The sequence below is a fragment of the Puntigrus tetrazona genome, chromosome 7, assembly GCF_018831695.1.
Source record: "Puntigrus tetrazona isolate hp1 chromosome 7, ASM1883169v1, whole genome shotgun sequence".
Taxonomy (NCBI): Eukaryota; Metazoa; Chordata; class Actinopteri; order Cypriniformes; family Cyprinidae; genus Puntigrus; species Puntigrus tetrazona.
In genome coordinates this window covers 22344876-22367469 of record NC_056705.1, presented here as the reverse complement: position 1 = coordinate 22367469, position 22594 = coordinate 22344876, and the positions used below count along the sequence as shown (strand labels likewise).

General features: G+C 37.8%; 1 protein-coding gene across 5 annotated transcripts in view; it reads left to right on the top strand.

Annotated features, from left to right (window-relative positions):
* The window catches only part of ambra1a (autophagy/beclin-1 regulator 1a), a 64734-nt gene that overhangs the window by 13035 nt on the left and 29105 nt on the right, over positions 1-22594 (top strand). For all 5 annotated transcript variants that reach the window (XM_043244688.1, XM_043244689.1, XM_043244687.1 and 2 more), the window contains 2 exons: positions 1778-1878; positions 11809-11919. In XM_043244688.1, the coding sequence (XP_043100623.1) occupies positions 1778-1878; positions 11809-11919 (212 nt within the window). The remainder of the gene's footprint in view (positions 1-1777; positions 1879-11808; positions 11920-22594) is intronic.

The following is a 22594-nucleotide window of genomic DNA, read 5'->3' as shown; positions in this document are numbered from 1 at the left end:
ATGTAATGTTACATGAATTAGAGCCCTGCACACATCGACATGTTTAGGCCTATATCTATGCCCTGCACAACCCGGCCTGTGTCCAACAGCTTATCAGAATTACCAGCCCTAGTCCATCTTTTCCCCCTTCTCTCAGAACGGCTTTTACTACAGTTTCAGCTATTAAAATAGCACTTTTGTGTGTAATTTCAAAATGATTATATTTCGTTTTCAATTTAGAAAAACGTTTGGCGGCCAATGACAGTGAGCCTGTGTCTTTTATTCTAAAATCATCACGTCTGAAATAAAATCTATGGATATACTAAAACAGTTCAAGCATACAAAAATATTTAAACATCAAACCTGCATAATAAATGTGCCCTAAAGCTCTCTTTGCAGGACATGGAGGCACCAGCGCAATCACTTACATTTTTTTGGTGGAAATAAAATAGGCACTGTAAAGGGTCTACTTTTATTTGTGTGCACTGACAATATCAAAACTTTGTGATTTTCTGTCGTCTTGTCTGGAGAGGAGCGCTTCACAAAAATGAACCGAAACTCACCTAAAACAACATGAGAAATATATCTATACAAAGCTTTAAATTAAATTAACAAACAAAACTGAAAACAAAAACTCTTTCTTTAAAGCATAATCATAATCTGTGATGAAGATGAGTTCTCTCTAAAGTTGCGTATATGAGGATGGTGATATTCATCTTTGTGACACAAACTTACTATTTCCCCCTAACACGTTTATGGTAATTCGTTTTATATGAATGATGTGACACGCACCCAATACGCAGATTAGAAATGATTTCTGATAGAAAGCATCGCATTTCTGGAGAAAACACAACTCGCTGCTACCAGTTATTTGAATTGCCCTCATGTTTTTATGCCGCGAAACAGCATGGAATACAACCATAAACGTTTTTAGCATTAGATGCTAAATAATTTAAAACATTGGATAGCAGGTAATGCACCGGCGCTCTCTCTGAGTCCATAATTTGTCCTGTGCAGTGGGATGTGTGAATATGGCAGTAAAAAACTTTACCACAATTCTTAGCGAATAATAAGAATGTGGAAATTGCATGTAAACCGGAGTGAAGAGATTTGCTCTTGACATGTAAACATAATAGTGGGATTATTGGAAATAATCACATTATTCATGCGCATGTTAACGTAGTCAATGTAAAAAAAAAAAAAAAAAAACGAAATGGCTCTATGGTGGCTTTGCGGCACAGAATCATTAAATAATGCTGTTTTTTTTTTTTTACGTAAAAAAAGTATTCTTGTAGCTTCATATCAATACAGTTGAACCACTGATGGCAGATGGAGCGTTCACACAATGTTTTTCATGCTTTCCTGCACCTTGACCATCAGAATTGTTTGTTCCAAGCCTTTATACAAAATATTAAAAATATATTATCTTAAATTGTGTATGTTTGTGCTTAATTAGTGCTTAGGATTCTTTGATGAATAGAAAGTGTTGTAACAATCTTTACTGTGACGTGTGATTAATTGAATGCAATGCTGCATAAGTCTTAATTTCTTTCAAAAACTTTTAAATTGTAGTATATAGCACACATTTGGGGAATTATAATTTTTTATTTTGACTTTTTATCGATACTTTCACAATTTAAATTTGTACTGTAATCAGTAATCATGTACTGAGTTTGTCACAGTGTACTGTGGAATTTCCTTCCCTGTGAAATATGCATAGGATGCCGATAAGTGTTAGCCAATCCAGTGTCCTGTCATTCTCTCTCACACTGCCTCTGCTTCCCTCCATCTCTCCCAGGCGGTTCCTCCTGCCAGAGTTTTTGCCGTATGCTGGAATCTTCCACGAGCGAGGGCAGCCGGGCCTGGCAACACACTCATCCGTCAATAGGGTCCTCGCAGGTATGTTCGCCCTCTAAAGCTACCGGAGTTTTCTAATATTAGATGGGCTGGGTACTCACTGAAGGCTTTGTCAGGGATGAAACTTCCCAAATAATGTTTGCGTAATGTCATGTGTCAGGTCAATGACGAGTGCTAATTCGCCCACTCACCCTGCTATTTTGACTAGGAGGGCTCTCAGCAGGGCTCTTTAACAGCAGTTATATTAGCGTTGACTTTTCTGCATTAAAGAGGTAGTTCAACTGAAAAAAAAAATCTGTTGTCATCTGTTCACGCTCTTGTTGCTCCAAATTGTATATTTAGCACAAAGCTATTGTAGGGCTTCAGAAGCCATGTAACACTAAAGTTGTTTTTTTATACTAAACAACGTCAGATAACCACATTTACAGTGAACTGCCCCTTCAATATTAACCATATGCAGCTGAAACTAAAGTATTAGCTATGGTGATATTGTTTCGGCTAACTTGTTTTTATCAATATTTTCTACATTGCTTGACCCAAACAACATGTTTTGCGTTTCATATTTTTTAATTCCCATACGTCAAACCTACACTTCAAAGCAACTGAAGTTACTTTCCAAACACCAGGTAATCTTGAAATATACATCATTATACACCTGTGTGCCCACATCACAGGGTTATTAAAAAAAACTGTCTCGAAGCCAGCTGCCAGCTGCATCGGATATGCCGCTGAGCATCTACATATAGTCAACAACTTCCAGAAGTGCGGAAGAATCGAACAGATGTTGTGAATGAATAGAAGATTAGTAGGTGTGTACTGTGGAAACTGAAAAAAAAAATCAGATATTTTCAAAACAACATGCACAGCTCTTATTTTCAGGACCAACTTTACGATTTTTTTTTTGTCAGCCATCTTTTGAGTGCTTGTGAGGGTGGACGTCCCTTACTTCACAGATCCCACTCCCTACATATCCTGTACCAATTCAACACAATACAAATGTCCACAGAGCTGTTTCTCGCTTTTGCACACCAGCGTTCTTTCTCTCTCCCACACAAAGAGGCATCTTCAGCCCACACTAATTGCAGTGTGTGATACGAGGTTCAGAAATGCCCCTCTTCAAACCCTCTCCAGCTCACACAGAAAAGAGCATCATGGCTTCACTTTACAGAGCAGCAATCGTTCAGTCCCTCTCCTCTTCCTCTTCCTCTTCCTCTTCCTCTCCTCTCCTCTCCCTCTCCTCTTCTCCTCTCCTCCTCTCCTCCTCTCCTCCTCTCCTCCTCTTCTTCTCTCCTCCTCTTCTTCTCTTCTCTTCTCTTCTCTTCTCTCCCTATTCCTCTTCCTCTCCTCTCCCGCTTCCTCTTCTCTCCTTCTCCTCTCCTCTTCCTCTTCCTCTCCTCTTCTCCTCTCTCTCTCTCCTCTCTCCCTCTCTCCTCTCCCCTCCTCTCCTCTTCCTCCTCCTCTCCTCTCCTCTCTCTCTCCTCTCCTCTCTCCTCTCCTCTCCTCTCTCTCTTCCTCTCTCTCTCTCCTCTCCTCTCTCTCTCTCTCCTCTCTCTCCTCTCCTCTCCTCTCCTCTCTCCTCTCCTCTCCTCTCCTCTCCTCTCCTCTCCTCTCTCTCTCTCTCTCTCTCTCCTCTCTCCTCTCCTCTCCTCTCCTCTCTCCTGTTCTCTCTCTCCTCTCTCTCTCTCCTCTTCCTCTTCCTCTCTCTCTCTCCTCTCCTCTCCTCTCTCTCTCCTCTCCTCTCTCCTCTCCTCTCTCTCTCCTCTCCCTCTCCCTCTCCTCTCCCTCTCCTCTCCTCTCCTCTCTCTCTCTCCTCTCCTCTTCCTCTTCCTCTCCTCTCTCCTCTCCTCTTCCTCTCCTCTCTCTCTCCTCTCCTCTCCTCTCTCTCCTCTCCTCTCCTCTCCTCTCCTCTCCTCTCCTCTCCTCTCCTCTCCTCTCCTCTCTCCTCTCCCTCTCCCTGTTCCTCTTCCTCTCCTCTCCTCTCTCCTCTCTCTCTCCTCTCTCTCCTCTTCCTCTCTCTCTCCTCTCTCTCTCCTCTTCCTCTCTCTCCTCTCCTCTCCTCTCCTCTCCTCTCTCTCCTCTCTCTCTCTCCTCTCCTCCTCCTCCTCCTCTTCCTCTCTCTCTCTCTCTCCTCTCCTCTTCCTCCTCCTCTTCTTCTCCTCTTCTCCTCTCCTCTCTCTCTCTCTCCTCTCTCTCTCTCTCTCTCTCTCCTCTCCTCTCCTCTCTCCTCTCTCTCCTCTCCTCTCCTCTCCTCATACTGTTAAAGGAATAGTTTACTTGGAAAATTCTGTCATCATTTCTTGATTCCAAACCTTTATTACTGACAGTCTTCTGTGATAGATACTTTAAATGTTTTCTTTTTCCTGTATCTTTTGGACCATAATTATCTGAAGAAAGAAATATGTCTGGTAAATTATGACAGAGGTTTCATTCGTATGAAACACATTGTGTAGCTGTGACGTAAACAAAGTCCATGTACATGGAAGTGTTAAATTAGTTATTATGATAAATTATTTTTTTGTGGCGTGATGAATTATTTGCATAAATTAACTTTTATTGTTAAATCGGTACTTTATCTAGTTTTTTTTTGTAATTGTCAGGTGCACTCGGGGTGAACTAATCATATTGAATTTTTCAGTTTTTAATAGAGAATTACTTCACTCAGCATCCATTAATCACTGTTGGGATTAAAGTTTAGTAATAGGGGTTGTTTTGTGGACTTTTATTATACTGTATATTGTGTTGCAGAGGGTAGTTGCATAGCCATGAGGTATGATTGGCCCTTGTTCTAAGCTGAGAGGAGAGGACTGTGAACCCCAGGGCAAATATCCAAACTGAGGCAATTACCAGCACACATTTCCCCTCTTCAAGAATTCTTCTCTAACTTCTCTCAGGCAACCTTATACAAGCCCCACAGCACAGAGCATAAATACCCACATTTTTTTACACAGCACATTACACATTTCCAGGATTTCTCTCTCACTCTCTCTGACGCTCTGTACTTTCTCTACCCTAAAATCAGGGATTTTCAGTTATTTTCTTTTGAAATTCAAATGCAATGTTTAGTGGAGGCCAACATTTTTCAAAGTTGTTATTAGGTTATGCTATTTTTTAACAAAACTAAACATCCTAATAAGCTCAGTGTCTGAGAACATTTTATTTGTGTATAAATGTGTGCGTGTGTATGCGTACAGCACGTATATCAGCAGGGTCTAGTATTATATAACCATTAATCAGTACATTTTAAAAATGTTTTAATAATGATCAAGCTTAAGAATGACTCATAGCTTTATGGAACCAAACATTATATTAATGCAGGTTCTCGCTTCCCGATAACACATTTTACGGCACATGCTCTGATCAAAGGAGCTGCAACAGTTTAATGCTCGATGTCAACAGTCAAGTTATTTGCATAAATACATCTGATAGAGTGAGACTTGATCAAATATGTGTGCTTATGCTGATCTGGGTCATGTTTGGCAAGTAGCTGAACTATGACCATTGGAAGCTAAAAGCATGCTGTGCCCTGGCTTTGCAACTGTTGACCACTTAAGTGCTTTTGAGTTCACCACAGAGTTTTGTACGGAAAGCACTCTCATGTATCAGGTAGTTCCATGATCTTTAAATCAATCAAAGGTTTGTATAAATTGTATTTGGCAGATAGCTTACAAGCAGTGTTCTTAATACTCCTCTTCTTGGCCTTCTGCTATCCAGAATGTGTTTTGATATTTGTTTTCAATGAGAATTTGATTGTTTTGAGGGTTTGTCACTCAATTTCACACTATTCAACTATATTTAAACTGTATTTTATGGAAACCAAAATAAGTTTTATTTTATTTTTTTAATGTAAAATAATGAAGCAGATCTTAATAAAATATTAACAATAATGTTTATAACAACATGCATTTACAAAATTATTATTTTGTAAATGCATGTTGGTTGCTGTAAATGAGTATAATTGTTTGTTGAAATTCATGACAGTGATAAATATTAGGGTGTGTGTGTGTGTGTGTGTGTGTGTGTGTGTGTGTGTGTGTGTGTGTGTGTGTGTGTGTGTGTTTATTAAATATTGTTTAACTACAGATAGGAAGTGCGATAAAGCCAAAGCTGGAGGGCCTTAGCATGGAGTGTGTAATGAATGAAGGGTTAGTGATGGAGAACAGTGACCCTCTCTAATTCAGCCTGTCTCTGATCCATTCAGTCCTGCTCCACCCAGTGCTACAGGCCTGACGGATCCCTTAGGCTGTTATTGTCAGAGAGAAACCCAGTTTATATGGACTTTTCAGAGCATGAAAAACCGCAGCACAGACCCGATTATCTTTAATGGAATGGTCCTTTCACCAGACTTTCTCTCTCTATTTTTGCTCTGTCGGGTCAGTGCTGAAGAGGCTGCTGAGTATATATGAGGCGTATGACTGAATTCTGCTGCACAGGCACATTGGAAATTTATGTTTTGGTGTGTAAAGTCAATTTCAACCATTTTGGAAAGAACCGATATAATTAGTTTTAGCAGGAAGAAACACATTTTTCTTGGTAGTCGCCCTAAATTCCGTTATTGTACGGGACACTTATGATGACCTTATTTAGCACACGCACCACATGTCATCCAAAGACTCCCTCGGGTAATCACTCCTTAAAACACTCAGTAGAGTCGCTGTTAAAACACAGCTGAGTCTATTGAGAGTTCAGGTGAGGTCTCCCCTCTCTCTCCCTCACTGTTTCTCTTGTTTCTTGTCTTTGTCTTTCTGGGCAGCTTCAGGTAGTGACCCGTTTATGAGAGTTGCTGCATCACTAATGCCCCCCAGCTGCTCTTTATTCTTTTGCGTTAGCAGAACTCAGGTTCACAGGTCAGGGGTCACATGTCCTAACCATTTCCTGCTCTATCTACAAGGGGTTTCCAATTTTGAAAGGTACCATAGTTCTGTAAGGAATGGTATACTCACTTTCTGCTTACTGAAGACTTGTGCAGTGCCGTGTATACTGTATGCAGACTTCTGGTATTTTAAAGTGCCCCTATTATGCCATTTCCAGTATTGCCATGCAGTGCGTAACGTAGCTGTTGTAAATCTAAAAGTGCACTATAAGTAGTTGTCTCCCAAAATTGAAAAAAAAAACCAAACCAACACTTTTATACAGCCTAAATGAGTGGTTAGTAATTCGAATCCCACTTTCGTGATGGCTATATGTCACAGTGTAACAAATTTGAATGTTGTACATTGGCTGGCTGAGAACAACTTGACTCCGCCTATAAAAATGTCATTTTACTGACGACTGCTGTAGACCAATCACAACAGACTTGACCATCTGACCAATCAGAGAATAGTGAGCTCACGGAAAGGAGAGTTTTAGAGAGACAATTTTAGATCTGCTTCGAATGAATCGTTTGAGAATTGCTGAAAAATTAGGTGATATTAAACACATAATTTGGGAAAAATAAAGCGTTTTTTCACCTTACATGCATGTAAACCTACTGTAGGAAACTCCCAAAGCAATATAAGGAGGCTTTAAAATGGCATAATAAGTGAACTTCAAATATGATGAGAAATAAGTATTTTACAATTTATACATTATGTATTGCATACGATCAAAGAACAGTATCTTTACGTGTTTAATTCACATACACGCACACACACACAGTACATGTACATCCATACACTTTTAAATGTTTTTTTTAAACTACTAAAAAAACAGCACAGAATAATATTCTCTCCGGCAGATGACATCATCAAAAAGATTGCCTTAAACCAATTTGATGGAACAATTTAGACTAAAAAGAAAACTGTTGTCTGTAAAAAGCTTTGGTGAGGGGCATATCTGAGGGTTTGCCAGATTGAAGCGTCAACATGTTTGATTAACTGATCTACAGAAAAAAAAAAAAGAGTTTTCAAATGATATTTGCATTTCATCCCTTTTGATACTGTCATCCTTTGAGAGTGACAGCCTCTGGGTAAAACGAAAGAGGATGCAGCTTGTCGGATATGTTGTTCATGTAATCCAAATCTATCCAGATGACACCGCATTATGACATACTGGGCTGCTGAACTGTATCCAGAACACATTGTATTGCTCTGTCATGCCAGCTGGAATGGTGACTACTAGTTAACAGTTGTAACAGCTTTCCTGCTCTGTGTGAAGGTGCAGGCCTGACCTCCTTGGTGCTAACTGCCTGTGTCTGTGAGTGCTGAGAATGTAATTGGTGTTGAGCAGAAGTTTAATCAGCCAGCAGGGCGGGAAGTGCTGATTCTGCCAAGACTCTGAGACCTGTTAAACTAATCATCCAAACTTTCGAATTATCTCCCATGGCATTTGCCTAGTCTAACTGAACCATTTGATTATCTCACACTGTGCTGTTGAGGTTCACAAAATATTAAGTGAATCCTAACATTTAGAGAATATGACATCAATTTTTTGAGCAGTTTGGTTGAAACTAGTTGAGCTAGTGTGTGTGGTTTGTCTGCTGTTCATCCACCTGTGGCTGACTCTCCTTCCTGAACTATGCCTAACAGAGCAGCCGCCGAGAAAATACACCCACTCACTTTCACTCTTTGCAGCTGTCTATATATTAGGCTTATACAAGCATTACAAGATTACATTTGGTGATCTGATTGCATGTTTAAGTATCACTGGTGATGATATAACATGCACAATATAGTGTTAATACATACATGCCTTATGTTCTTTTGGCTCAGTTAATCTCAGTTTAATTCTCTCTCTCAGGAAAGTAAACTGAGAATATACTGAGTCTTCCAGTATAACTGTTGCAGTGAATTAATGTGGGTAAAGCATCAATATTATTTTATTGCTGAAAAATTTATAAAAATCAAGTTGGCTTAGATTTTTGACATCTCTGAAAACTTACTGTAAATTAGTGGTTGATTAGTTGACCGATATGGGTTTTTTTTGAAGGCTGATATCTGGAAAAGCAGGGTGGCCGGTGGGCGATGGACGATATTGGGACAATATAACTTTATTTATTTTAATTAGGATTTAAGAAATTTGGAATAATTTGAAAATGGATTAAAGTATAAATGTGTAATACAAACATAAGACAAAGTATTTTTCACAAATAAATACATATTTAATAGATAATAAATAAAATTATAGCTAAAAATGAAGTAAATACTCGGCACTTTGGATAGTTTGTGTGCTTTGTGAATGATATTTTTCAAATAAAGCCAAAGTAACACTCATATATGAATATGACGGAGGGCAAACACATAAAACACAGCACAATTTGAAATCACACGTTTAAAGTTTGTTGACCGTGTGTCTCCAGTAAATCTGAACTCTGCTGCTGTCAGCATTTAATCCATCACACAAAGAACACACAATCAGGATACACACACACACACACACACACTTCACAAGATCTTAACTAGATTTGACTTTAGTTTGCAAGGTTTGTGATTTGAAATGTTCATTAGTCATTCAAAGATTTGCTGAATGCTGATGGCAAACTAGAAAGTATTATGTTTGCTTTTCTATTACTAATAATATTAAAGCAATCGTTATAATACTTTTTTTGTAATCTGATTATTAGATAGACTTCTTACCACGTTAGACAAGAACTACATTACGGTGGCCAACAAGAGGGAGGATATTCTGGTGCTTGCAGGTGCTTCCTTTCTCAGCATCGAAATAAGTCACGCAACAAAAATATCAATCAAACTGAAAAATGTATCGGCCATGGCGATATATCAGTCGACCACTACTGTAAATATATAAATTATTATTAGAAGTAGTGTTGTGTTAAGGGATTGTTCCCTAGTAAAATATTTTAAGAGAAAATAAACATAGAGGTTTTAAATGACATGAGGGTGACCAATTTTTCATGCTTTGGGTGAACTCTCCCTTTAACAAACAAGGTGAAGCAGTGAACTTTTAAACTGAGTTAAATAGCTATTATTATTATTATTATTATTATTCATTTTATTTTTTTTTTTGTCTGTGAATATGTAAATGACTGTGGAAAATGTAAATGAATTTATCCCCCAGTGTCTACAGCCTCTGTCCACCTTGTAAAATCCTCCTCAAGCACTCTGCACCCCCATAAGTTCCATTTTCAGGGCAATTTGTTGTGCGTCTATGAGAAAAACGATGGCCGTGAAAAAGGTTTAGCTCATAACTGCACTGTGACAGATGATAAGTACTTAATCCCTCACCCTCGCCTTAGTGCTTTCTTTTTTTTCTGATAAAACTGTCATTTAAGTGTAGCTAATTCTTGTAAACTCAGTCTGTTCCTCATCTGTTCCACTTCACTCCTCCATATTGTCTCTAAAATGAAACCATGTAACAGTAAAATGATTAATTATGTCCTTTTTTTGAAGATGACTTTGTGTCACAAAGATAGGTTTTATGTGTTATTCATCCTAATTAGGTTGATGATTTGCCCTGTTGTTGACCTGCGCTCTGGCAAGTGAAAAAACCCCCTCATGTTTCAGTTTCAGTCAACACACTCTTCTCAGTTCTGTCCATTTTTCTTATTTCCTCATTAAGGGCTCCGGCTCCGTCTCTGTCGATATGGCCAAGATTTACAGTACTGTTAATAAGTTTGGGGCCAGCAAAAAGAAAAAAAAAAATTGACTGGCAAGCATGTAGTGAATTGTTTAAAAGTTACTTTAAACGCATGATATTACAAAACATTTATGAGCGAAAAAAAAAGATTAGATAATGATTTATTTTAACAAAAAAATTAATTTCCGTGAAAATATGTGCAGTGTTAACAGTAGAATAACACCCAGACCAGATGTGTTGTATTTCAGGTTAGGTTTAGTGTAAAGTCCACAGTATTCTGGTTCCCAAAGGGTCTTTTATACTGAGAGAAGCTCTCCAGCTCATTAGTCCATGGCTGTTAGAGCAGCTCCTGAAAGCCTGTCTGAATGCCAGCTCACTGCACCTGGGTGTCTGTGGGCTGTAATGGGCAGACAGCAGAGTGCAGGGGGAAGCTGTGTAATAGATATTTATGTCTGCATTACGTCTCCTTGAGTCCAGGTCATAACAGGCAAATCTAATCTGTTAGCCAGGCCCAGGATCGACCCTCTACTGGCAAATGGACCTCTAAGTGTACCGTTCGGCCAAAGCCTTCCCTCTTCCCTTCTGTAATTATGGTGACAGGGCTGAGCACTGAAGAGGACAGCCTGACATTTCCTTGTTTACCTCAGAGAAGAGTTATGTTGCAGACAGAGACCTGTATTAAATTCAGTGGCGAGTGTGTTGTCTGATTTGCTAAGTGCCCCGAGTGCAGTATAGTTTATATAACCATTGAAGGACTCTTCGCGGAACAAGTTATCGCAGATCGAGGAAATTCCTCAGGCAAAACAAAGCTTAACTGTTATTGTCTAAATTAGATGCAGACGAGGATTTGTAGATATATCAAATAGCGGAGATATGTAAAACCTTATACTTATTTTGTCTGTTACTTTCGTCTCCTCTCTCACACCCTGGTTTTACCAGTCTTAGTAGGGCCCATGTTATTCATTTTTCAGGTCTTGGGTTGCACTCAGAGATGCCCTGTAAGCCGCAACAAAACACAGTAGAGGCTCTTTAGTCAAATACTGTTCGATTTTTCCTTGTTCTTATAATGTGCCGTTTCTGTTGTGGTCAGATGCACCCTATCATTTAATAGTGTGTGGTGGGTAAGAGTTATTAATAGTTTGAAAGAAGTCTTTTATGCTCATAGGCTGAATTTTAGTTTATTTAAAAAAAAATAGAGTGAAACAGTAATATTGTAAAATATTATTAAAATACCTGCTTTCTATGCAAGTCAATTTAAAAATACATTTTATTCCTTTGATTGCAAAGCTAATTATTTTAGCAGTAAAATGACTGGCCCCAAACCTTTAAATGGTACTTTATGGAATGTGCATTATTAGCCTGTTTATGTAGAAATAATTGACTTTTGATTAATTATTTAATTGCTTATCTGTAACATGTGACTTATTTTCTTTTTTCCCCCTCCGCTCTCTTGTTTTTAAGGTGCTGTAATTGGGGACGGTCAATCTGCAGTGGCCAGCAATATTGCTAATACAACGTATCGTCTGCAGTGGTGGGACTTCACCAAATATGACTTGCCTGAGATCAGTAATGGTGAGTAGTTGCAAGGATGTTTTTAAGCCATTAATGCAAAATAGACTGTCAAATTGTTAGCGAGAGATGGGGAGATTAATGTATTAGTTTATTGCGGTTCGTTCTTTAAAGATTCTAGAAATTAAGGACCTCTTAGAAGGTCACAGTCTAAGAGGCTTGATTTTGGTTGTGACAGAGTTTTGAAAGTGAACAGCAGAATAATCGATTTAAAAAATAGGATTAGGATTGAACCCATTCCTGGTTCCAGTGGTGTTTTGTAAGGGATTTTCCAGAAAAGCACCGGTGTTCTTTCTGAGATTTAATATTTGCCATGTACCCATCCACCCGAACAGAAACACAAAATGCTTCAATACCCACAGTGTTGAGGAAATCGTAGTGAGGGGAAAGGCTATACCACGATAGAGTAGCTGTAGAGAAAGGTAAGAGGGAGCACTCCACTGAGCACAAGAGGGCAGATGCCATGGACAGGAGAGGAAATTGGTCACATATTAGAGTTATTTTCTTCTCCTCCTCCTGCTTTCTTTCCCTCTTTCGAAGAGCGTTACTGGAAGCTCTTAGCGATTACCCATGGCTGATTACAAGATTTCAGAGTGATTCTTGTTATCCGGGCTTGATCTCACACCTGGCAGCACTTAGGCACTAACATCTGTTCAGCCTGTGAGATTCTTCAGTATCTCAGAAAACAAAGGGTAACATCCCTCAGGGCATGTACATACATCCAGATACACACAAGAAAATTAGTGTATTGAATGTTGTGTATGAAGAAAAGAAAAAAATCTAAGTCAGTCCTTATAAAATTCAATTTGACCTTCACTTATCTCCTAACCCAGATGTGCTCAACCTGCTGAGGATTTGTTGGCGGATGATGATTGAGTGTTTTATTTGTCAGTTCTGTCGAAGTCTCAGTCATTTTTAAATACTCCGATCTCCAACAGACAGGGCAATAAAACTGATGAGATTTTAGCAGTGCTGGTGTTAGAGTGTGAAAAAACTAAATAGGAGTGAGACAGAACAACACAATGCATGTCACACATGCAGAAGTGTTGCACATCCCAATGCCAGTTGGGTCCAGTTCAATCAAATGGCTGTTTTATAGGACAAAAAAGATTTTGTTAGGTTTTTGTTAAAGCCATTCAAACACGCACAATTGTTTTGGAAAATCCCCTTACCCTTCTTGGCTTGCAGAATCCCCAGCTTTGCCCCAAACACCCTGGAAAAGAAATCTCTGGCTTCGCAACATCCTGCAAAATATGGTTTGTTGTGACTAATCATGTTTATTATAAAGTACCCCAAAATATGGATTGATGAATTGGCTTTCATTTTCATTTCATTCTAATTGTCTTTTCTGTTATTTTATCTCAGTTTGGGGCAAAGAGGCAGTCCTGGGCATGCCAGTGTTTGATCATAGGAAGTTTTCTCAGTCATATTAAAAATGTGATCCATTCAGACAAAAAATAAATCCACACCACAACTATTATGATAAAAAGGCAGACATACATTTTCAGCAGACAGTACCAAGAAAAGAATCAATTTTTGTTAGATCCACATGAGTTTGCAAAGTGAAAACATTGATCACAGTTTGAGTTATTGTATCTAAAGAAAGCCAATAGTTTTTTTTGGGTGGGGGTTTAATATATCAAAGCCCATAGCATCAGATTTGCTACAAGTGTTACTAAAGTAAATGGGAAATAGCGGGAGATAGAGCTGAGCAGAACACTGACCCCCTGGACAGGAGCCCTCTTCACTTCCCAGCAGGCTGCTTACACTCTACAGAAGCCTGAGTGCCTTCTTCTGCCCCCCATAGTACATCAGTGCTGTCTAATTACAAATACAAGAAACTTGTTACAGGCATTAGATGACAAATAAACTGTGCTATTGATTTTGGAGCCCATTAGAAGTTCATATATTGTGCAGTCATAACACCGAGTAATACTTAAACAGCTCATGTTGAATTTGTGGAAGCTCATTGTTCTACAAAACACTTAAGATTGAAATATTTCCATTAGACAGGCTCTTGCCATAGCTTTTAATTAAGCATGACTGAGCTTTTGGGGAACTTTTTTTTTTAATTTATGGTGGTCTATATGATTCTTTCCTCCTCTATAATTATTTTAATGCAGGCTGGCTTAATTGAAAGAAAAAGCACTTAATCTTCTTAGAAAATGCTTTAATTATGTGCTCTGGCTTACATATTGCAGAATCAGTTAGATATATTAATTAAGAGAACTTTTTTCATCCAAAAATTGTGGAAGGACATATCCGTTAAAAATCCAGCGCACTTGTTAAAAATAGCTTTTCAGAAATAGCTTGTCAGACTTCAGGCTATATAACCATTAGTGTAGATGGGACATGTTACAGATTTTTAGGTCATACTGTATGAGAAGTAATTATTTGCTCTGTAATTTGGTAAAAAAAAAAAAAAGAAGTTGAGTTGGTATTTTATTTTTGTGTCATTGTGATGGTGAAATCATGTGAAGAAGTGAACCTTGGCCAATATAGTATAAAACAAAGCAGTAATGCATTTCTAATCTGCTCTAATGCACAGTAGGAAGCTTTGAACAGTGTTATTTTGGTATCATTGTGAATCTATTATGGTTTATATTAATATTTAAATTAGTTATTGTTCATAATTGCTATTAGTTATTGTTCATAATTTAAATTTTACTTAAAGGTTTAGTAATTTTACAAATATGTCTATTTAATTTGTATAATTTTTTTTTGTTGTTTATGTACACCAAGTGTAATTAAAAGTAATTTAAAAAATCTTATATTATGTAATATAATATAAGTTACTTAAAAAAAAACATATATTAATTATATATATATAATTTTTTTTTTTTTTTAATTAAAGTTTGTATAATTTCAAGTAACAAATGTGTTTATGGGTTTTAGTTTTAGTTCTGGTTAAGTGAAGTATAATAATCCTGACACTGAGGAAAATGCAAACAGCTTCTACAGTCATAAATATGAACACCTTAAGTGGCTTCGGGGACTCTGAACAACACTTCACTTCCACCAAGTTCATATAAGCACTACACAGTGTTCCCCAGACAAATGATTAGGGAAAAAACTCAGTCTGATCCACCACCAAACTGATGCGTTGGACTTTATAACCCTGACAACCTTTCTGTAAGAAATCAATAACAGAGGACTTTAGGAACCAGCAAACCAATTCGAAAAGGCTCTATTTAACAAACATTGATACATTCTGTGTATTCCAAGATGCCTCATCCTGTCAGAGAATGACCTGTAAGAGGGATGTCACATAGCTGCCCACTAAAGTCCTTCCTGCCTGCCTCAACCAGCACACAATTAAGGTTCTGCACCCTATCACCTGACAGAGCAGGGACAGGCACCTCCAAGAGGCGATAATGACATTGTTCAGCAGCAGGAGGCACGACCGGTGAATCACTCGCCAGCGTGACTAATGACTGATATTTCTGAGCAGTCAACATACTCTGTAGCACTGGACATCTACCAGCTGTCCACAGCCACCTCCTCCCTCGTCTCTGTTTTGCCAAACTCTGGAACAAAACAAACTACTGGCCAATTCCAAAAAAAAAAAAAAAAAAAAACTATCCTTGGACTAATTTTTGCCTACAGAGGTGGATAAATCTAGATTATAATGCAAATCTGAGGCAAAGACATCTGAGCATGATGGGCCTTTAGCTGAGTTAGCTCATTATCAAACTTGAGCTTGAATTCTCTTTACTAACTACCCTTTCCTCAAAAACCTACTTTCTGGCCAAGTCAGCCTAAGAGCAGAAATATTAATGAGCTAAGATGTTTCCATGCTCTCTGATGCATCTACTTCATGATAATATATGGCTTCAAGAATCTGAAATTAGTGTCTCAAGTTCAGAGGGTAGAAGTGCTCTACATCAAAGTTAGCCATTATTTTAATAGAGCAGAGAACACGATTGGCTGCATTGAAGCTCTGGTGGTGATACAGAACTCCAAGGTACATGCAAGTTTAATAACAAGTACACAAAGCAAGTAAACTCCACTAATTGCCAGTATAATATAATACATACTCTTTTGTGCCAGGTGACCTTTCTTCTCATTATCTAGTTGATTTTTGAGCCGTAGACCAGCTTTGGTGCCAAATGATATAAAGATGCCACTGTAGTGGTCCTGAAACAATAGCAAAGATGAAGGTATTTAGATAAAACAACAACAGTCCATTATGGGGGTTAATCCAAGGCAGAGAGAACAGCAACACTCATGCTTCAATATTGCGAGGTCAGGTCTAGGACAAAAGTGTTGTGCTTCCATGTGCGTCAATAACCATGAAGCTCATTTAACTAATCTTCTAAATCTTCTAATATTCTAAATATCCATGTGTTTAAATATTAACTAGCTACATTGTCATTAGGGTAGCATAGGTTTTAGCATGGTTAAGGGTTGTAAGCTTTACACTGTACCATCGAGAAGTTTGGAGTAGGTAGGTCATTTAATTAATGAAACAAATTATCTTATGCTTCTCAGGGTTGCATATATTTGATCAATTAAATTGTTTATTTGAATACATTTGACAATTTAATTATTTCTGTGATGGCCATTGCTACGGTCTTCAGTGTCACATGATCCTTCAGAAACCATTCTAATATGATGCTTAATTTTTATAACAATTTTTTATTTGAATAGAATAGATAAGAATTAATTTGAAATATAAATATTTTAAGATATCATCAGCATCTTAAATGTGATTGTTGCTTAACTTAATACACTCTTGCTGGGGAAAAAAAGTATTAATTTCTTAAAGCATAAGCCCAACTTTGTTGGCTCACATCAATAAAAGACAAGATAATTGCAGAACCAGTTAAGATGGATTTTCAAGGCTTTTCAGAGAGTGTTTTGGGAATTTTCAGATATCAATGGAGATTGTGACCAAATCTAGCTCATAAAGCTACAGAGTGCTGTAGTAACTCTAATATTAAAGAACCATTTACATCATCCTTCCAAAGTCAATAATGTCAGGAATCTGCTGGGATCATAAATCAGTGTAATTGTAACTTGGACTAAATGTAAGCCATCACAGCTGATTGATCATTTTAACACCACCCATCTCATTAATGTATAATTAGCAGAGGGATAGTTGTCAGAATTATTATTATTTTTTTTTTTGGAAGCTAGGAACAAGGCCTTAGCAGCAGAAGGTAAACACTGACGTTTATGATGCTGCCTCCAGCAGCTCTTCTCCCGTCCTCTGCTTTGTTACGGTTAAGATGAAATCTTTAGCCCTGTGTACATTTTGTTCTATATAAAGACCAAAACAGAGGATCAAAGACAAAACATTTCCAAGCCCTACAATGTTGCTGTTCCTGAAATCAAAGATGTCTCTGAGTTGCCTTAACTGAAATTACAGAATTGCTAAGGGCTATGTGGACTTTTGCTGGGATAGCAGCACATGCTAGTTTTATTTTAATTAGAAGAGCTATGAGTCAAATCAAATTAAAGGCTCCGCTCTAGTTCTTTTTGTTAAAACAAAGTCCTCTCTCGTTAGAGCAAAGCAGGTGTAGCAGGTCGTCATTCTGTGAATAAGATTTGTTTTTTGGGTTTTTTTCCCCTTCCTTCCCCCTCTATTTTAATTTTCTTTTTATGCATGTGCAGGTTCCCTTCCATGCCGTTCTCGTAAAAACAAACTCATTGGGTTTTAGTGCAGCAAGAGGATATTTGTGACACTTTTAAAGTAAACCCCCAAATGAAATTTGGGACCGTCAGTGCAAGGCTGTGATTTGTACTGTTAAGGTGTTTTTTATTTCTCAGTAAATACTCAGAAGCTGAGGGGCTTTTTTCGATGCTTGCAGAGCTCCAGCTTCAAGATCATAATAGATACTTTACACACATACCAGACCCATTGATGCAAAAAAGCAACAAGAGTCTATGAATATTAATTTTTCTGATGAATGATGAAGAAGGTTTTATGTAAAATGCTTCAGCATGTATGCCCACGGCTGTAAAGGAAATGAAATAGGCTGCATCTATATTATAGCGAGTGCACAGTGTAAAGCGCTTGCAGCTGCTGCTTTATTACATTTTGGCCTCAATAGCATGTCTACATTTGATGTCTACAATGAAAAAAAGAGCACAACCTCTTTATTATCTCATCTGTGATGGCCAACATCGAAAATCTAATGGCACCCAGGGAAAACAACTGTACTCCCCACAACACAGAAGAAAATAGGACATGCCCCCTACAACTGTGCTACTATGTTACAATATTATAGTAGTAGTAGTTTATTTTATATATAGTGGTTATGCCAATAAGCAGTGTCTTTGTTGATAGTCAAGATGATTTTAGGCTCATCATCCTATTAATTTATAAAACTATTGTTGTTTTAATGTTTTTTATTATTATTATTATTAGACAGCCTAATATTATTATCAAATTGCTCCGCTATTTGACCTCCGCTATTTCACTTATACACAAATGAGGCTTCTCTTCATTGGAAATGTTTTAAAAACAAACTTTAAAGCTAAGCCCACATCAAAATTTAACTGCAGGGTGATAAACCTTTATTTACAAATTATATCAAAAGTGCTAAAAGAGACCTCTTTTAGACATCATTTCTTTAACAGCTATGAATAAAAATTGCACCGTCACCAACATTTTGTTTTCTTTACAGCACATTAACAAAAAAACATTAATTTTTATTCTCCATCATCGTTGCGTGGTCCGGAGCACTGTATCTATTTAATTTAACTTTAGGCTACCTGAAAATAACGTTTTATAACGTTTTCGTTTATGTCCAATATTTAGCGTTAAACTGTTAAAAATAAATCTACTTTTCCACTTGACTGATTTAAAATCACCAAATAGTTATGACATAGCCTGTGACAAGTACAGCGAGACTCTCTTGCCCCCACCCAACCAAACACATAACATTGTGTAGTTAGCGATATGACAATATGAAAGATTACTGTATCACCCAACACTAATAGTAGTAGTTTAACATGCTGTAACTGTATTAAAATGCTCATCAGTGAACCGTTATAAGCATGCAGTTATATTCCTTGCTGTGCTGTTTTAAATGTTCAGACTCTTTAAAGTAAGTTTATCAAGTAAATTCTCACTGTCAGTTTATTACTGACAGAATTTTAGTACGAAAACAGAAATACTCTTGTTACTCTGAGAGCCAATTTGCTACATTTTCCAACACCTGCTTGTCACAGAGAAGAAAGTAAAACTCTCTCTCTTTCCCTTCAATCCCCATTGTATGTTACACAAGTGTAATTAATGCTGTTAAGCATTATTAAGTCTAAACCAAGACCTCTTGTTTTGGGCATGTACACTAGCTTCGCAGTCTGGCAAGTAACCAACATGTGGCCGGTTCAAATCAATGACCCGTGAACTGTCACCGGACAGAAGCTAATGTTAATGTAGGGGCATTGTCTCTATAATTTACTCTATGTATTGGACGTCACCTTGAGTAAAAGCATAATCTATTAGCAAATAAAAAAATAAAAAAAAGTAGAGGGTGTACCTTGACTATAGCTAATGTATCTCATTTCTCATTTTTATCTGTATTTATTTTTTCCTTCAGGTTCTGTGATATTAATAGACACTTAAACTGACATCAGGTCTGTGGTTTTGTGGCATTTAAAAGAATATTATTATAGCAGTGTTTCTTCTCTCTCATCTTAAGGGCTTTTGTATATATATGTGTGTGGAAGCAGGATTTTTATGCTTTTATGAATGTTTGTGTGCTCGGTATTAATCGACCTTGAAAATAGGTTATTCTGGATGCTTTTTTTGAAGGGATGTTAATCCACTGCTTCTTTCAATCTGTTTCCCTGTCTCTCATTCTTGCTCATTTAGTCTCTCAGTGGCAAGAGACCCTCTCCTAGACGCATTTCCCAAGCTCCTTTGCAGAAGTCAAGCCCAGAAAACCCCTGTCACTGCTTGTGTCGCCGCTACTGGTCCGGTTCTCTCTGGTTTACCGCTTGATGACTTTGTACTGTATAGTTTCAGATGACTTTGCAAATGACAGAGAGTGTAATTGGAGTGAATAATTCTGGACTAAACCAGTCTGAGCTCATTGGCTGGGCCCGTGGAATGGATCCAGTATAAATATGCCTGTAAAAGTCTGATTTATTTCAGTTGTCCAGATGCTCTCTGTCCACAGCAGCTGGAGTCCTGAGCGCTTCGTTTATCATTCTGTGTCAGCCACAAACCCAATCTAAACCCTAAAGAACATCCTTGCATCCATGCTCCCACAAACATAAATGATAAAAATATACTTTAGCTTGTACGGCAGTGGTCTGGGCTTCCCTTGGAGTGCCACCAGAATAGCAGTCACTTTACCCCAGCACATTCATTACTCAGATCCAGTAGGGAACTCTGTCTACTGAAGCCGTGAGCCACTTATCCATCTTCAGAAGTGTAGGCCTACTCTGACTGTTACACAATCTGCCCTTTTGACCCTCTTCTGCTAAAAGACAAGAGCTTTATTTCATTTTACCTTGATCATAGTGAGAGGCAGGTTCAATTATGTGATTAGGTTTTTTTGTTTTGTTTTGGTTTGGGTTTTTTTCCCAAATTTATCAATCTAGAATGTAAAAAAAAAGCTATTGATGATAGCATTTACCTTAAAGCCGGAAAGGGCAAGTGTCTAAAAAGCTAGTGTCTTTCTGAGACTATTTCCAATGCTGTAACAAATAAAAAGGCAAAAAAATCAATAGGTACTTTTTTCATATTAGCAGTATAGAAAAACATTTTGGAGAATATTTGAAAAAAAATGTTTACACGGCAGAAAAAAGAGGCATTTAGACAGTGCAGATAAGTTTTGCGCATGCATGACCAAAACAAAAAATGTGCTGAGTAAAAAAAGTTCAGTCTGCTCATTTGTGTACCGACATGGCTGACAGCTGTTAATGCATATTCACCATTTTAGAACTAATTGTAATACAGTTTGAGTCCATTCAAAGTAAAAACATAAATCTAGGTTATGCATTGCCAGTTTCAGAGCATAACATAAAACTGAATGTTTTTCATGCAGTTACGTGCTTCACTTGGCAGCCTTAAAACCAGCAGCATATATATACCTACTTTCCCGCAACCCACCAAATGAAGAAACTTATATATATATATATATATATATATATATATATATATATATATATATATATATATATATATATATATATATATATATATATATAAGAAACTAACTATTAGCATTGTATTTTAAGTGTATTATAAAATAATTGTATTTTTATTTACAACTCGTTTTGCGTATTAAAATAAAAAAATATTACTTAATTTTTGTATTTAAAAAAATATGATGCAAAAATATTATTATTACTATTATTAATAATCATATTCTTTGCAATTATATTTAATGACTATTAATGTGCAGTTTGAGCACCAAACCGTATCTCCTCATGAGATCCCGACTGAAACGATGTGTACCCCTGAATATATATAGGTAAGAGGCAGAGGGAGGCTTTTAGAAAAAAATCTGGTGATTATTATTTTATTTTATTTTCTGTGTGCATTTGAGATACCATATTCATAACTGCAGGTGGTGACTTTTCATCATCGCTTCTATTGCTCTTTTTATCAAAAAACAGTTTCCCTCTTCCTCTCTCCATTGCTCGTGTTGGCCTGCAGTGAATGAGTGGGCATGAGTGACGGTGGGTGGATGGACGTGTGTGTGTGTGTGTGTGTGTGTGTGTGTGTGTGTGTGTGTGTGTGTGTGTGTGTGTGTGTGTGTGTGTGTGTGTGTGTGTGTGTGTGTGTGTGTGTGTGTGTGTGTGTGTGTGTGTGTGTGTTGTAGGTGTGTCAGAGAGTGAAATGCTGGTCCTGTTCGGCTGCAGCCTCATCACTGCACTAAATTACTGCCCTATTTAATTAACACACTCCTGCTTAAATCTCCCCTCCTGTCCTCTCAGACTCCTCTTGACCTTACTCTGTGAACACATGCACACAGATACACAAACACACACTGGGTGATTAAAACAAATCCATCTTTCTAAATGTGCATAATGACTTGCAGTCACCTGCCAAAACTCACCTGCTCTTGTTTAGCTTGTGCCCTCACACTTTCTCCAGCGCCGCCCGGCCGCACTCACACTCGCTCTCCAGCAAAATGACAAACACTTCAATCACACGCTCCCATTCTAAATCACAAATAGCCCTAATTACACCTCCCACACACACACCTGATGCTTTATTCTGAGACCTCTGCGCAATGACACACGTTGATGCATGAGACCAGAGCAGCATGTTATTGTTCAGTTAATGCTTTGAATAAATCGTTTCATCTAAACAAGTTGTTTTGAATCAGCTGTCTCAGCTCACTCACATTTGCGTTGTAATATCCCTGTGTTTACACAGTGTTTGTTTTCTGAATATTACTACTATTCTGTGTGTTGAAAGATGGCTTCATCAGGATGCAAATTGCCATGGAAACAGTAACGGATTATGCTATGTGTATAACAGAAAATGAAAACAGGAATCGAAATTAATTTTAGAGTTGACATGTGGTTCCAGACCAGAAACATCATTTTCTCTCTGCATCCTGCTTGGCAGAATGGTAGTACTGGATGTCTTTTATGTGTGTGTGCGTGAGGTTTATGTGCTGAAATGAGAAGGGTACGTACAGACATCCCTCTCTCTCTCTCCTGCCACTCTGCTCTCTTATTCATTAGTGTGGGCTGAACAGATGTG